Genomic DNA, 16,823 nt, shown 5'->3' with positions numbered 1-16,823 from the left:
TTTTTTTTTTTTTTTTTTATTTTTCTCTACTTTTAAAAGTGGTCATCAAGTGGTGCTGGTCATCGAGTGGTGGATTACGTTAAACTATAGAAATGCCCCACAAGCTTCCGAGCACCATGACTTTATCACATCCATAACTAACTAGCGAATACGACGGCCCTTCATCAACTTCATCAACTCCATCAACTTCGCAGGAAACATACGAGACGAGGTATTCAATATGTCAAAAGGCTGGTTCTATGACCTTGATTCACTGAAATTTACCATGTTAAGATGACAGCGGCCCCTCATAATAACGAAGATGTTCCTTGTGGGAGGCTGAGTTCCCGTTTAGCACAGCCTCAGCCTCAGGACGGCTGCATATCACACATGCACGACGGGCGAGTTATAGCCAGAAGCATTACAGGGATGCTTGAGTCTGTGGAGAGCCTCGTTGCCTTAAAACCCCCATGTGAACGCCAGCATTCTGTCATACCTTTCGTCGCCCTACCTAGTGAATTGTCTTCAGGCTGAGATGTTGGAAAGGGCGACAGTTTGTTAATGCTCCAGTCATTTGGTTGCCATCTTCTCTCGCCCGGCTAGCAGAACAGGCATCGAAGACAGTTGTTCCTCGAGCCGGTGGGAAACGCACTAACTAGCCAGCCAGATGGATCCAGCATCAGCCTTTGGCATCGTTACTGGTGCTATGCAAACGGTGCAGATTATTGGCAGCACAGTCCAAGGTCTGCGTGCTTTGCAGGGTAAATATGCCGATGCGGACATGACAATTCACTCGCTTATTGTTCAAGCCGCCACAATAAAATCTGCCATAACGCAGCTCCAGGATTGGGCAACTCATGGTACTGGCCGGGCGGAGCATCCAGACTATTTGGATGGGCTGGATATCGCCATAGATGGATGCAAAACAAGCATGGAATGCCTCCTTGCTCAGGTTTCCAAAGTCACAAGTGTTCTAGATGCTAGAGAACTGCCTGAATTACGAGTTGCGGCGAAGATTCGGGCAGTCTGGGATGACCATCTCATGCAGGATTATCAACAGCGGCTCCAGTCCCAAGTCCTAGCGTTGAATTTTCTATTGCAGGTCTGCCAATGGTGCGTTTGAAACCAGTATCTGTCCATTTACTCAAAGAAAGAAAGACTATGAGTTAACACATATATCCTTTCTAGTCGTACTGTAACGGAGCAAGTTGAGCTTTTGCGGCGAGAAGAGAACAGACAGTTGCTGAAGAAAGTGGCAGATGATACCGTGACCCTGCGGAGCTCGGTTAAGCAGCAAGCAGACCTATCTACAATGAGTATTTCTCAATCAACAATCAGCGAGACGGCTTTAGATGTGGACGATATCATAGTCAATGCAACTGCGTACAGAAGAGCGCTAGCACATAGCCGTTCAACCTCAAACCGAGCTCGTACGGAAGAATCGAATCATAGTACAACAGGTCAACCGCAGACTGCGGGGTCCGCCACTACTGATGAAGGCTATGCTAGTGGAACCGCCCGATCGCAGTCATTTAAGGGAATAAATACTCTCTCCCCACCTAATACATTCCTTGAACCACCAGCGGAGGAGCTGTCGCCTCAGGACCAGGGAGAAATGGGACGAAGCGCCTCAATGGCTGTAGGGAGGACGTCAATAAAGCCCACAAATCCTGTTATGCGGAGATGGCAGTCAAACCCAATACCTCTTCACAAGTCTGGCTCAAAACGAGAAAAGATTCGCCAGGTCCTTGGAAAGTTAGATACGTCAAGCCGAAGCAGCCTCAAAAAGACATCGCCACGTCTGGGACCAAAGTCTTTCGGCTCCTTTTCTCCCATACCAGAGCGGGGCGCGGCACCAAGATTTGATCGGACTCGTTCAAATACTAGCATTGATCTTTCTTCATCTGGTAGCGCGTCTATACCTCCTATCATAAAAGCTGCCCAATCTGGGTCACTAGTCCAGGTTGAAATGCAAATTGGTGAAGGAGCCGATATTGATTGTCATCACGCACTCACTGGTCGAACAGCCTTGGCTGTTGCCGCTCACTGTGGTAATGAGGAAGTAGTTGACTACTTGCTCCAAAAGGGGGCAAAGTATGATACCCAGGAAATAGATGGCTCGACACCTCTACATCTGGCAGCCTCCAGGGGCCATACTGCTGTTATCCAAGTTCTTCTCTCAGTAGTTGAGAATGTGGACGTAAAGGATGGCTTGGGCCGAACACCATTTTGGATAGCTGCTGATGGAGGTCATATTGATGCAACACGGATGCTTCTGGGGGCGGGCTGCAAAATAACAGCTAGAGCCAAAGGGCAGATGACAGCCTTACACCAAGCAGCAATTCGTGGCGATGGCGAGATGGTAGCATTTCTTCTGCAGTCTGGTGCAGATATTGAAGCCAAGGATGCCAGTATGAAGTCTGCGTTTCACCATGCTTGCGAGAATAGTCAATATTCCCTTTGCCGCTCCCTTTTTCAGTACAAAGCGGACATTGAAGCCATTGAAATCAATAAGAGAACACCACTAATCTGCGCAGCAATCGCAGGCGATGTGCGCATTGTGGAGTATCTGATTGGGAAAAAGGCCTATATATTGGCTACAGATGAAGGCGGGATGAACCCTCTGCATGCCGCGGCTGCTAATGGCCATGTTGAAGTTGTCCAGTTGCTACTAGAGAAGAAGATCTCCATAACTTCTACGAATAAACTCGGGATGACCCCTTTACATCTTGCCGTCATGTCTAGGGAGTTTGCAGTTGTTGAATTCCTCCTACGCAAGGGAGCACCGACAGAGGTTAGAAGTTCAGGCGGGTTCACACCGCTTCACTATGCTTGCGATCTGGTAGACCTTGAGATAGCTCAGCATCTTATTGGGTGTGGAGCAAGCATCGAGGCTCAAGGAGAAGGACAACAACGACCAATTCATATTTCTGTGGCTAGGGATTCGATGGAATTGGTTGAACTGCTCTGCCAGAAACAAGTGGAAGTTGACGCTGCTGATGCATCTGGCACACGCCCCTTGTGCATAGCTTGTCGTAAGGGTAGTGCGTCTATAGTTGAGCGCCTCTTGAATCAAGGCGCAGCTACGTCCTGCTCGAGCTCATGGAATGGCACTCGGGAAGAACACTCGCCGCTGGCAATTGCATCGAGAGCTGGTGACGTGCGAATAGTATCCCTCCTACTTGGTAAGGGGGCATCTGTTGAGCAGTATGATGGAAGGGGCTGGAACCCTCCGCTGTATGCAGCACACTATGGACACGTAGAAGTCCTGCGTTTGCTACTGTCTAAGAGCAACTCTCTTTTAAAGATTAAGTTAGGTCAAATGTTCTCACAGACTGGGTTCCATCCGCATCTTTCAATACCAGCAGAAACTGCGCAGACAATTCAAAGGCTTGTCTTTGAGGATACACAGCCACTACTCAGCCAGGGTATCGGGAATCCTCGAATGATGATGAGGGATGTCAACGAGTTCAGTGGTCATAGTAGGTTTATGCAGGGATACGTACCTATGCTGCAATCCTTCCACCAACCTCCTTCCTCCACGATAACTCCACCAATACCGTCGTTTCCACAGACTGCCATTGAACTCCCTGCGTTTGAACCCATTACCCTACCCGGTCGTGGATTTCTTGGATCAATCGAGCCGAGCAGTGGAGGCATACAGCAGGATCAGCCCCCAGACATACGACCGGGCTTATTCGAAGCGCCGCAGAATACCATCACGCGGAGTAGTGGTGGCCAGTCAAGCAACAATCAGAACAGCCATGTCTCCATAGAACGGCCCAATCTTAACCACGGCGAGCAACCCAACATTGTCTCTGCCCTGGGAGAGCCACTGCCCACAATACCCAGTCGAATAGCTACACCACTGTCAATATTCGAGTATCCTCGCCATCAGCCACCGTCTCAGCCTGTTTCCCAACCTCAGGACCTGCCACCACGAGATATTCCAGCTCGTCAAGATATCGGTGTCTCCCCCCTTGATACCTTGGGTAGAAATGCTACCGTTAGCCCTGCACCACACGTGCCAGACGAACCATCAATGAACAACCAGTCCCAACCATGGTATGCAGAAGAAATATATAGGCAATCACCGGAAGACGAGTCCGATGATAGTGGACTCGAGGATGACTCCGATAGCGAGTCTGCCGTTTCTGTATACACTGCTCCGGAATCGCTAGACCCTGAGATACCAGAACTGCCTTCTGCAGAGCTTGGAGCCGCTATATACGAGCTAGATGGAACCGGCATATCAATGCAGGGCGTCTTTATACCATAGACGGGTAAACTTGATGGTGTCCTGTTCATTTGCTGTCAATTTAATGTCATCTCTAGACTCTGCCAGACCAGATCTATAACTATATATAAGCAATCAACCACCTCTAGTTACGACTTGTAGACTTACTATCTCCCTACCCTCCTCTGTATTGTCCTCTACCCGTCTTCTACCCATCTTCTGGCCGTCTTCTAGCCGTCTTCTATAATCTCAAACTCTTCACATCGTCTTCCTTCATCTTCCTTCGTCTTCCTTCGTCTTCCTCTCCATCGTCGTCGACTCGCTGACTAAGCTTGTCTCTGACGTCGACGTCAACAAGAAAAGACAGCAAAAAGACAGCCAGAAAGACCGACAACGAGACGCCCAAGACGACGACGACGCCGAAGATGAAGCAGACGATGGAGTGACGGCCAGGCGAAGATGAGCTTCACGGTCGACGACGAGACTGCGGTCCTCCAGGTTGCCCGAGCCCTCGCCGACTGAAACACGCCGCCCGCCAGAGACAAGATACCTAGTTAGTGACCTGACGACCACCGCCGTTAAATTACGAGCCCGCGCCCACCAACGACCCGGAGGACGGCATCATGAAGCCTGCGAGCTCGCCCAAGCGGCCCCAGGACCATCCTCCGCTGCCTCCGCTGCCCACAGAGCGGCCGTCGCGGCCGGTAGACCTCCAGGCGCGGCGGTCCAGCTCATCTGGCAGCAGCGCCGCCTCCTCGACCGCCTCCAACCAGACAGCCCTCAACGTCTCGAAGGGAACGCTCTACGGCCTCGCGCAGCAGCAGCAGCAGCAGCAGCAGCAGCCGCACGACCAGCAACTCCCGCAGGCGGTACGGCCTCCAGTGATGGCGGCGGGCAGCGTCAATGGCAGCAACACCTCGCTGGCGCTGCGGCCCCAGAACGAGCCTGTCCAGCGGCGGGCATCGCCTCTCGCCCAGGGCCCATCAGCCTCCTCATCCTCAGACACTCGAGGTTTCCGTTCACGCCACCATTCCCAGGGCTTCTTCGAGCCTTCGCTGCCGACGGCCTCCCATAGCTCCTCTGCTGCGGTCTCCGCATCGCGGATTGCGGCTCAGACGGCAATGCAGCACCAGACCGACCAGCACCAGCAATACCACCACATCCGAAACAGATCGCAGACAATACCCCCGCCACAGGAGAGCGGACTCGCGGCCAGGAGAGGTGCCAGGGATTCGCCTCCCCCGATCCAGACGAACAATCTTCGGCCGCCACTGCCTGTGCCTGGCCAGTTGGGCTTCCAGAGCAGTCCTGGCGGAGGGCGAGCCGCGGGAGCCGCAACGACGGCTGCCAACGTCGCCTTTCCCAGGACTCCTACGCCGCAGAATGCGCTGCCGTCGGCTACGGGCAATACAACGACAACAATAAGTGGGGGAGCAGCTGACCGCGCTGAGCCTGGCGGGCAGAAGGAGAAGCAGAAGAGTGAGAAGTCCAAGATGAAGCTGTTCTCCAAGCCTAAACACATAGGCATGTCCAGAGACAAAGAGGACAAGAAAGAAAAGACCATGCCATCTCCCAGTAAGCTCGCATCTAGGCTTGTTAACGCGTCAACTGTCAGCCTGAATGATCCTACTGGTGGTGTTGCTGGTGCCGGTGCCGGCGCTGGTGCGGGTGGTGATATCAATATCAACAATAGCAACAATGGACTTTCTGCAAACAACCTATCTCTCTACTCTCTGGCCAACTCCTCTGCCACCACTGTTGTGCCTATTGAGAGACACTCGCTGGATGAGGACAGAGGCAAAGAAAAGGAAAAACACAGACACCACTTCCTCTCGCGCCAGAAGCTCAAGCTGAAGGACAAGGAGGACTTCCACCTGCCCCTGTCCTCGGCCAGCAGCAACTCCCGCCCCCTGGACCCCAGCGCGCCTCAGTCTCTCTACTCCTTTGCACCCTCGTCTCCGGCGGCTTCGACGTTTGGCAAGTCTATGAGCGGTCTTGATCTCCGACACGGCGGACGAGCTTTGAGAGAGAAGAAAAAGGAAGAAAAGGCCTCTGCTGCTGCTGCTGCCGCCGCCGCCGCGCAGGCTCAAGCTCAACAAGACGCGATGATGCGTGAAGGAACAGATCACCCGGCCGACTGGTCCGGTGCTGCGTCTGTAACGGGCTCCACCGTCACCTTTGGAGGACCATCGTCTTCCGTGGGCAGTACCCAGGGGGCCGGTATCATGCCTGGAAGCAACGCTGCCATCCAGGAGATTCTGCAAGGCTTTGGGCTGCAGAACATGACTCCCGATGATGCTTGGGACTTCCTCAAGGCTAAACTGCTCGTCCTGTTTGAAGGAGAAGACGTCCGTATTGCGCTGGAGGACCTGAACAAGTTGGTCAGAGTCCATATCCATTGCTGTGTCCAGAAACATGCACCCCATCAGGTCGTCGAGGACCTCCGCGACCTGCTCCAGACCGGCTTTGCATCTCTCAACTACTCTCTCGCCAAGGTGCCTGAGGAGAATATCATTCCACATCTCGTCAACGTCTGGGTCTTTGCGTTTGGCAACGTTTTGCCTTTTATCCAGGCCACTTTCCTGCCCCTGGACCTCGAATTCAAGGGCCACGGCTCGATCATGAATACCCGCGAAGCAAGGGAGTTCTGGGGCGCCCAACCGGGTGCAAGCGATGCTTCTACTTCTGCCGGCGACGCCCTGGATGTCCGCAAGATAGTCCTCACCTCATTCCGCGACAACGTCATCTTAACCCGCTACGATGTGCTCAAGGCAGCCTTCTCTCGCCTCAGCCTGGAGAAAATGAACGCCAATATCAACGGACCACCAACCGCTACTCTACACAGCTCTACGACCGCCAGCGCCAGTCGACCCAGCACCGCTGCCGGCTACGAGACTAGTTTCGGTGGAGGGAGCTATGCCTCCCAGCCGTCTTCGTCCCATCTCAACGCCGGTAGCTTCTCCTCCGAATCAGCCATTGCATCTCTCACCCGTGCACGCGCAATATCGAACACCTCTTCCAACCCAGAACACACCTACCCGTCTTCTTACTCCTCTTTCTCTCCATCTCAGCCTTCCATCCTCGCGCAAACCCATTCCCACTCAACCAACATTCCTGCACCTCCTCAACCTCCACCCACAGATCCCTCACACGTCACTGAGACTGCCGGCCGTATGCTCCAATGCATCTGCGTGCTAGCCAGCGTCCAAAGCGACGACGACGCTCAGCAGAAAATTGAAGAGCTCAGCAAAGCACTCAAGCACAACTGGCTTGGTCGTGGCCGAACGGGCCGTAACCGTCGAGGATTCGTCGGTACCAAGATCCGTCCACCTCCACCACCCCGCAAGGACACCAGCGAGGAGCAGGCCAATTATCAGTCCACGGACGAGACTCCGCGAGGCACAGATGCAACCGGATGGTGAACACCGCGTCACTAAGCGCCAGAATTTTTCACTGCTTCTCATCTCACCTTCCACCTCACTTTCCCACCTCACCCGCTGGCCACGACGGCCGTAACGAAGCCGTCATCCTCCACCTTCTCTGTACTGTACTGCATTGCATTCCCGGGGATTTCGAACTTGCGTATTTCGACTTTCTTCTTTATTTTCTTTTATTACACGGATGGTGGGCGTGGGTTATTCAACTTTCAACTCTTTTCTTTCTTCTCCCCCAGAGTGGGCTGTGGATTTTCCCGGGCATCGTTCTTCTCTGTGTATATATTATACCCTTATTCCATGTTTGCTTCTTCTTTTCTTCAAACTTCATGTTACTCTGATCGGAGCAGGCCTACAGGTTACAAATGAATGAACGAATTTTTGACTTTACTTGATTTCTTGGTCTCGGTACATCAGATATCATCTTGGATTCTTGACTCCTTGACTTCGTGATACCACTAACCTCCCAACAGAGTACATCACATCAGCTCCTCCCATAAACTAGTTGAGGTGGGTCTACTGAGACGAAAAGGGGCACCAGATGATGTTGATAGCAGCTCCGGCCTTCTCAGCAGCACCACCCTTGGGGCCGCCATAGCACTTGTCAACGACATGGTTTCCGAGACGACGGCAGGCAGCTTCACTCTTGAACACGCCGAGATGACCGATCTGGCCCATGGCGCCGTTGGCACCCTTCCATGGACGCCAGTTGGTGGTGGTCTGGCGCCAGTTGTTCTTGCAATAGGTGTTGATGGCGGTTCCGAGACGAGCCTTGGTCAGGCAGCTTCCGCTGGCCTTTTCGGAGAAGCAAGCAGCGCCGAGGACGGAGTCGACGAAGATGCTCATGAGAGCAACGAGGATGAGGTTGATGACGCGCATTCTATGTCTTGTTAGAATGGGGACGAGTCAGATGGGTAAGGGGATACTGACTTGACGACTTGAGCAGTGGCTGTCTTTAACAATTAGCAGTCAGTCTGGTGTCTGTTGATGATGGTGATGGTGATGAGGATATCCCTGACAGAAACAGAGAAGCCCATGGGCCTTTTTATATTCATCCGTCCCTCATATTGGGCATTCTGGAGACTGAACCTCCGTCCTGTCCATCGCATTTCATGGATCGCAAGTCTCAATTTTGAGAATACTTCACTAGTTATTTCATTCTGGCCTGTAACTATGGCCTAAATGTACTCCGTACAAACATCAATATTCGACCAAGTGACTTGATGAGGACTGTATCTGGCCATTGACCAGCACAGAACTCAACGCCATGGCAGTCTACGGGCCGTGCCTCCATGGAGCTATAGGTTATTCCAATTAGGCAGTGCAGATCCCTGGAGAAGATCTTCAAATTCTTCAAATCGAGACAGACAGCCACCTCGTTAGCAAGTGCGTGTTATTGGACGATGCTTTATTCTTTCTTTTCTATCGATATTATGCAGGTGGTTTGTTTGTTCAAGTTTGGGATCACATTTGTGGCTAGCTGTACTCCGTACGGAGTAGGTATGTATGTGCGAGGCGAACAACTGGATAACTACGACTACTACGGAGTACTACTACAAGACTGGTTTAATTGCAGCAGGTATTCAATCAATACATGAGCACTGAGTATGAAGGCAGCTGAAACATGAAAAGATGCAAAAAGCAAGACGGCAAAAAGGACATGCCATCAGTGAGAATTTATGAATAACCCCCTCTCCAGCAAGCCAGGATGGCGCCTCCTGACCCTACGACGAGCACGGATCTTGATCCTGTCACGAACGCCTCCCCTAGGACCATACCGTTCTTGGAAATACCCGGGGATCTGCATTGATGGCCTACCATCCAAAAAGAGCGGTATCACGCCCATGTACCGTACGAGATATGCCTGATCGGAGCTCCTTAGCTGCTCAAACAGCGCCGTCATCAGGGTAGTGAAGTCCTCGTGGAAACACAAGTCAACAAACTGCAAGGATACATTCAGCGGAGCATGCAGTGCCATCTCCCTGCGATTCCGGGCAATAAAACTGCTCATGCCGCGGTGCAGGGAGACCGAGGCCTTGAGAACGGCATCGTCGAACAAGTATGCGAAACAAGCAAAGTATTCGAGCACCCTGGCCCAGTCGTAGCGGCTGTGAAGGAGCATCTGGTCCAGATTCTCGCACAAGGTCGAGCCTGGATCGTGCAGTGGATGGCGCTGGTAGTCTCTCAGGACGCGGACAAGAATGTCCAGACACTCCCGGAAGCGGGAGAGAGGGAAGTACAGCGAATCGACGAGCCGGCACCGACGCACGGCGGCGGTCAGGTCGATGTCTACCGTCAGCCTGCCCAGGGCGGACTGGGAGGTGGCTGGCCGGCGGGGGCAGTCCCGCAGATGAGGGATGTGGTGCATCACCGTGGCATAGTCGAGCGAGCCCGGGATGCGGTAGCCGTCAATGCAGATGTTGTAGTAGGCGGTTCTCCCACGAGGGAACAACCTGAGAGCCATGCTCACTCACTCTGCGCCCGGTTGTTTAATTTTATATTTGGGTTCTTCTGCTTCTCTGGCTACCTGGCAGCTACGCAAGAGAGATAGGGGGTATATATAGCCCCCTCCGGCCCGCCGTTTGACAGCCATGCTGTCTTGTCCATCCCCAGCGATCAAAGAAGGGCGGTTGCAAGCAGTGATATAAGGATATAATGGCACAATGGGATGGTCAGGGCCGGCTGACTGCAGCAAGCAGACGGCAGCAAACACAGCAGGGCATCTGAGAGAAGAGATAAAGCAGCCATTTGTTTGCCATGGATCATCTGTTTGCTACCGCCGGCCTTAACCCTTAGTTATAGCAGAGAGACGTCCAAAGCCAGAGGACCCAAATGCAAAAAAAAAGCCTGTGCAATCCTCCGGGCAGCCAGGCCCCTGGACGCCTTTTGATTTCCAGGGAGTCTTGTACCCGCCTGGAATGTGACTTTGGTTGGGGGGTGAGATTTGTCTCGTTTGTTTGTTTTGTTTGTTTGTTTGTTTGTTCCGGAATTCCGGGAGATTCGTTCAGCCGGCTGACTTCAGGCTGTCGTTGGTTGTTCCAAGACTGTTGGTCGTTGGTTCGTTGGTTGGGGGGCGACGGGCGGTGGGCCGTTTGGGCCGCTTCCGTGTCTTTTTGGGTTTTTTCTGAGGGTGAAGTTTCGACCGCGGCCGCTGATTTGGCGACTGCGGGAACACCGAAGGCCGGGGGGATCGAACTGGTGGCCTCCTGCGTTTAATGCGCAAGAACGACTTGCAGGAGGCGCGTCGTATCCTGACCAGCTGGACCAGAGACTTGCACAGGCGGGAAAAGGGCGGCGAGGGTGGGCTAGGTGGGCATCCTCGGTCGGATACTTAAGTCCTGACCTGTTACTTCTCTTCTCCTGTCGATGTGCCCAACATGATACCCTCGTCAAGCAACTAACCAGTCTTTAATCTTCATAAGAGCCTCTCCATCGAACGGTGGGTTCCAGGTTTTTTAATGAGGTCATCACAGATTGGACAGTCTTGTCGCAGGGAGGCCCGACAGCATTTTGGAGTGCTCTAGAGAAAGCTGTTGGAGTATGTTGCGATGTCTTCGTAGCAGCTGCTTTCACTATACCCATACCAACCTATTATACTGGCTACTGCGAATAACAACTTGCAAGGGAGTAAAACATCCCAAAGAGATATACTGCGAAACTCTTCTACTCATGTTGACCCTGCATATTACTTCGCCTCAGTCTGTTTCGAGGAGGGAAATTTTGAGCATCGTTGCAGCTCTGCCGAGAAGACATCTAGCCCGCTGATGGGTCCCAGAAAGGCAAAAAGTGCTCGAGAAACATGGAACTCGAGTGCGACTGTTCATTTATACATCAGCCGTACAGACGTGGCTTGTTTAATACTTTGGCACCGGCTCGCGGTGTTCAATTAGCTTGTTGAAAATGGTTTCTGCTCAGTTTTGTAGTTCAAAATCCAATGGCTGGGCACCAGGTTGAGTGTGAGTAGTCATCTAGATAGTGAATGCCACAGCAGGAGCATGCAGCCACCCGGGTGCGCTGGGTTACTACCCCGTATAGACCATGGTGTTCGCTTACTTAAGAAAAAAAAAAAAAAAAAAAAAAACTAATCTTTCGCTTTTATCACAGTACATCTCCGCCAGTCACGAAGGCTTAATCAATCTTTCAATCTCAAGGAGCCTCTTGGGATTCCCAATTTGTCCTCTATATCTTTGACAATAAGGTCCATAGGTGCTATTAATGCAGTCCCATCGGCCTTGTCACCAGCAAAAATCATTCCAACTACTTGTCCAGACATATTTAATACCCATGCCCCAGAATCTCCGTTTTCTGCAAAGGGCATGTCCTTGCTGACAATTACCCAACCGCGGCGGTGCACACCGACAGGGAAGCCTGGTATGCGTAATGCAGCAGGTACAAGTCCGTCCAGTATTCCTGATGTTGCACCCGTTGTGCGGCCCTTCTTTACAACTATATCCTGGAAGTTGGATATAGGAGCTCTTCTTATAACAAACAGGGATTCCGGCTTCCATGAAGGTGTAGAAGCAGGTGCGGTTTCAGCAATGTAGTTAAACGTCTTCCGTCCATTCTTAATATGAATGAGAGCCCAGTCCATCAAGCTCAAATGGGATTCAACTCCCGAAGATAGGGATCTATTTCCAAGTCCTGATGTAGCAACTACGGTTCCAATGTTGGGATTGAACAACCGAATCTCATTCAACTCCCTCTCCCTAGCTTCATTAGCTTGTATTGCTATCTCTCGGTACTCCTCACTCAGAACTCTAGTATTTGCCGAGGGAGTACACATCTTTTGCATGGTATAATCAATGGTGGCCTGTATATCGGAGCCTGAAGGGGATTGGCATGGAAAATTGATGCTATTGGATCCATATTGTTGGATGACTTGTAAGAGGTTAGGATACTATCTTGAATGAATAATATGACTTATCAAAAACGGGTCATTCCAATCTAATCAACTAGCATGCACTTACGAGAGTCAACTTCGCCATCAGGACCTGTTCCGATGACATGGTAACAAGTTAGCCCAAGGAGTTGTTCGCAGCCAGCCGCGTCCGTAAAGCAAAAGTAACCACCCAGCGTTCCTGTCATATAAGGGGTATCGGCTCTAGCTATACTCATCCCCATAAGATTGTAGATATTTGTGAATGGCCATCCGAGGCTAACATTCCTTGGGTCTGTGGATGGTGGTTCGGCAAATAGACCCCACATAAGGTCAGATCTCACAATTTCAACTTGAAGATCAAATCGTTCGAGGATATTGTCTAGGTCGAAAGTCACTCGATCACGTGTAGAGATAGCCAACGCTCTTGATGGGATAGATGCTTTTATCACTATCGTATTGACAGCAACTTCCTCCCAATATCCCCTTTTCAGAAGCATCATTGCTTTCCAGTTTATATTGGTAGAAGCTAGACGGTGAATGATGACCGATTGTATTTGCTCCCATTCTTGGACCAGTTGGTCCGGTACATTGGGGGAGAACGTTTTCATGCCCCCCAGGGCTCTATAGTCAATCATCTCCACTCTCCCAGTGAAGTGTAAGGGCTTTATTGCTAAGAGTATATCCTCTAGAGCCTTTACCCAGTTATCATTAGGTGGAGTGTAAAGAGAGATATATAGAGTATTGTCCGCTGGGCTCGGGTTCAGACCTTCAGAGTACCGCCGGACCACCATCAAACGGTGGTATCTCAACTGGTACCTCCCAAGGTATTCCAATGCAAGATTCATTAGTCGTTCACGGAACTGCTCAGATAATCCTTCGGAGACGTTCATCTGGATCGGCCAAGAAGGCAGCAGCCCGGGGCCACCCATTCTGAAGGCATCGTGACTTGAAATTCGGGAACCGGCAGAGTTCATTGAGCCGTCTCAGATGACCCTCTCCGCTACCTATTACTGATACTTCGAGTGGGTGGAGAGGTTGGGAACATGTTCAAAGAGGTCGAAATGGGCGACCAGGTAGGAGAAACCTTTGAAATGGTCATAGAATGATATTAGGATTGATGGTTTTGGAAGAGAAAGTCATGGGTGGTAAGAGGGTTTAAATAATTTTTAACAGAGTCATGTCAGCATTTTTAGTTTCTGGTTCCCTCATTCATCAAGCTCAGAGTGAAGTCGATGATGACACCATCCTAGGTTCCTCTAGTAGTCCTTGAACAGCAAGGTTTAATCCAGAAAACGCTGCAAAAAAGGCTATGATTATTACCTCGCAGTAATGAGCCCCTCTGGGGACCCTCTACTTCTCATCCTAGATACAACTTACCTAGAACCACTGCTTGCTGTTACACGATGGTGTAGTCTAAATGCAAACTCGACTTCCTCGGCTGTCGCGTTTAAATCGTCATTACATAAGCGCTCCGAACCTTAACTCCGCGGGAAGTGGGTCCTGCGATTTAAGTTAAGTTTTTTTTTTTTTCGAACGTCGAAGAAATTTAACGTCAACATCAAGATTAACATCAACATATCAATATGGAAGATGCTAAAACAGAAAAAAGAAGTGGAAGAAAGTGAAGATACCCTCAATAGTAAACATTTTGGCACATTTGTTATGAATAAGCTACTTGAGAAAGTAGCGTTCTGATGATGGCCAGGTATATGATGTATACCTGTACCGACGTGGGCGGCTTACCGGGTATTCTTCTGGCTCTGGTACTGTTGGCTTTCCCTGTTGCTGCAAGGTGATGTTATAGGCAGAAGATTGCCATAAAATTATTTGTAAAAAAGGAGCTCTCACTTTGAAATGTATAAAGTGTACTCCTTTTGGTACATTGGTCATGTTAGAGCATCTCAGTTAAGAGATGATGAGCAACAGGAGAAGTGAAGCTTGCCCTATTCTCTCCCTTATTTGGGTCTTGCACTAGCTCTCGCTTGCTTCTCAGATCCAGGGAAGTATCTTTGCTAGCCTCAGTTTTTCTTTATCTGCCTAGAAAATTCTGAAGTAGGATCGTGTAGCGTTCAGCTACTGCACTATCTAGAGCTGCGGAATTTTCTCCCACTTTCTTCCTCTTCTTCTTTTTTTCTCCTCCTCCTTTTCTTCTTCACACCTTCTTTACAACTTCTGCTTTTCATTCTCTGTTGGTAGAAACACGTACAGAAATACCATTATCAACAGTTTCGTTGCCTGAAAACCCACCGGATATTCAGCAAAATGCCTGAATTTACTCCCCTGAACGAGGTGGAGACCGAACCCTTCGACGTCAAGATGGAAGACGCGAGCGAGGGCGAGGTCTCCGAGGACAAGAAGTCCACTCCCGCCTCCGAGATGTCTGAGGAAGCGCCTGAACCCACAGACGCCGACGACGTGAAGGCTGAAGATGACGAAGGCGAGGCGCCTAAAGCCCAGGTCGCCAATACCAAGGCAGCCAAGGGACGAGGCGCCAATGGGAAGAAGGCTACTAACGGAGCAATCAAGACTGAAGAGGTTTGTTTTGGTTCATGCATCAGAGCAAATACTGTACTCTGTGGTGATATCTATATCTAACATCTAACATCAATATAGGAAGCCAAGATCCCCGTTACTCCTCGCAAGAGAGGCCGCAAAGCCAAGGCTGGCGATGCTACTGGCGCCGCCACTGCCGAAGAGGCTGACGATGAAGCGGAGACGCCATCTAAGAAGAAGCGCGCTACCCCTGCCAAGGGCACTCCCAGCAAAGCCGGCAAGCGCGCCTTGCCCAGTAACTTTGACGAGGCTAGTGAGGAGGACAAGATGCTTCTTCGCATGAAAGATGAGGAGAACAAGCCCTGGAGTGAGATCAAGACTGCATGGGAGAAGGCCACGGGCGAGACCGTTGGTGGCAGTACCTTGTCCAACAGATACCAGCGTATCAAGGCGAACTTTACCGTTTTCAGCCCTGAGGATGTTAGTCCTTTATTTATTTATATATATTTATTACTTGTTGGTATCCATGATATGTGCTAACTGTGTGAATAGGAGGCAAAGTTGATCCAATGCAAAAAGGATATCGAGGACAAGTTTGAGAACGAAAAGTGGTGCCGTATTGCGGATGCCATGGAGGCAGCTGGCGGGAAGCGGTACCCTGCAGCCGCCCTGCAGAAGAAGTTCAAGGATCTTGGACGGAAGATGGCTACCAAGGAGGCTGACGGGATCGACGAGTAACCAGCCAGCCATCCAGCCAACCCGACACATCGCTAACTACGTTGGTAACTATGCTAGTTGGAAAAGCAGTCACTTCGTTTTTTTTTTTTTTTTTTTTTTTCTTTCTCTTACAGACATACATGCTGGATGGACATGGTGACTGGCTAGGATAGACGGAACTGGAACGAATTAGGGGGCTCGAACGGATACTTGGAAGTCCTCCAGCGTGTCACTGCAGCTTCATCTGTACCCCTGCAGGCCGATCTCGGAGTACCTTTTTTACCATCCTTGAGGGCAGTCAGTGAATATTAACCAACAATGGAGATTTTTCCCCCTTAGAAGTATCCGTACTCCGTATATGTCAAAAGTATCACTCTGTAGCCAGGACTCTGCCCATCGACGAGCCACATCTGCCGCAGGGTCGAGTCCACCATCAGATCACCAGCTAGTCACAGAGCAGCTAACAAGCAACGCCGTAAGACCGACTCCTCCTGCAGCTCTCTGGCTGTTGCGTGGAGCAGGGTGGGCCAGGCCATGGACGGGACAGGGGCCAGGGGACGGGGCGAGCGACGACTGTTCTGTCCAGCGTTGACGCGAGGCGCTGGCTGGGGCGTGGGAGGAGCCACTCAGGGGCCAGCCAGGTCCAGCTGAGGCTTGCTTAGGCCTGCCTGGGGGCTTCATCGGCGTCCTAGGGGCTGACATGGGCCTTGCTACGGGGGCTACGGGGGCTAACTACGGGGCCGCTAGGGATGGGGCTCGGAGCGCCGGGCGTGGAGAGGCCCACCGGCTCCAGCTTAAGCTGTTTGTTGACCCAGGAAGCAGCAGAGTCCATACTCTGTCGAAGAGACGGCGAGGACGAGGACCCCGAGACGAAGAGCCAGCCTGCAGCCTGCAGCCTGCAGCCCGTCTGCGGTCCCCTTCGCAGCGCCCCCCCTTAAGTATGTACACCAGTGCTAATGCCGGGAAGCTGAGCTGTCGCGATCCCTGCGCTCCCCCAGGCGGCTGCAGCTCCACCGCCGGCGCTTTCGCCGCGCCTGACTGGCTGGCCGGCCGCTTCACTTTCTCGCTGTGCCAGCCAGGCCGG

General features: G+C 51.4%; 5 protein-coding genes across 5 annotated transcripts; 3 read left to right on the top strand and 2 right to left on the bottom strand.

Annotated features, from left to right (window-relative positions):
* Window positions 1-646: 646 nt before the first annotated feature.
* On the top strand, window positions 647-4,258 carry TRV_04786 (ankyrin repeat protein; the record flags this gene model as incomplete). Its single annotated transcript, XM_003021067.1, has 2 exons — window positions 647-1,092; window positions 1,168-4,258. 2 exons carry the CDS (start codon window positions 647-649, stop codon window positions 4,256-4,258), a joined length of 3,537 nt encoding a protein of 1,178 aa, XP_003021113.1.
* A 581-nt stretch (window positions 4,259-4,839) lies between these two features.
* TRV_04785 (uncharacterized protein) lies at window positions 4,840-7,638 on the top strand (the record flags this gene model as incomplete). The annotated part of the gene is made up of 1 exon (XM_003021066.1): window positions 4,840-7,638. One exon carries the CDS (start codon window positions 4,840-4,842, stop codon window positions 7,636-7,638), a length of 2,799 nt encoding a protein of 932 aa, XP_003021112.1.
* A 528-nt stretch (window positions 7,639-8,166) lies between these two features.
* Window positions 8,167-8,529, bottom strand: TRV_04784 (uncharacterized protein; the record flags this gene model as incomplete). The annotated part of the gene is made up of 1 exon (XM_003021065.1): window positions 8,167-8,529. One exon carries the CDS (start codon window positions 8,527-8,529, stop codon window positions 8,167-8,169), a length of 363 nt encoding a protein of 120 aa, XP_003021111.1.
* Window positions 8,530-11,782: 3,253 nt separating this feature from the next.
* Window positions 11,783-13,419, bottom strand: TRV_04783 (uncharacterized protein; the record flags this gene model as incomplete). Its single annotated transcript, XM_003021064.1, has 2 exons — window positions 11,783-12,474; window positions 12,618-13,419. The coding sequence occupies 2 exons, from the start codon at window positions 13,417-13,419 to the stop codon at window positions 11,783-11,785; spliced, it is 1,494 nt and encodes a 497-aa protein (XP_003021110.1).
* Window positions 13,420-14,791: 1,372 nt separating this feature from the next.
* Window positions 14,792-15,760, top strand: TRV_04782 (uncharacterized protein; the record flags this gene model as incomplete). Its single annotated transcript, XM_003021063.1, has 3 exons — window positions 14,792-15,064; window positions 15,143-15,502; window positions 15,575-15,760. 3 exons carry the CDS (start codon window positions 14,792-14,794, stop codon window positions 15,758-15,760), a joined length of 819 nt encoding a protein of 272 aa, XP_003021109.1.
* Window positions 15,761-16,823: the final 1,063 nt, after the last annotated feature.

This window comes from Trichophyton verrucosum (assembly GCF_000151505.1).
Source record: "Trichophyton verrucosum HKI 0517 chromosome Unknown contig00368_1.f1.exp, whole genome shotgun sequence".
In the NCBI taxonomy this organism is placed as follows: Eukaryota; Fungi; Ascomycota; class Eurotiomycetes; order Onygenales; family Arthrodermataceae; genus Trichophyton; species Trichophyton verrucosum.
This window is presented reverse-complemented; position numbering and strand designations above follow the sequence as displayed.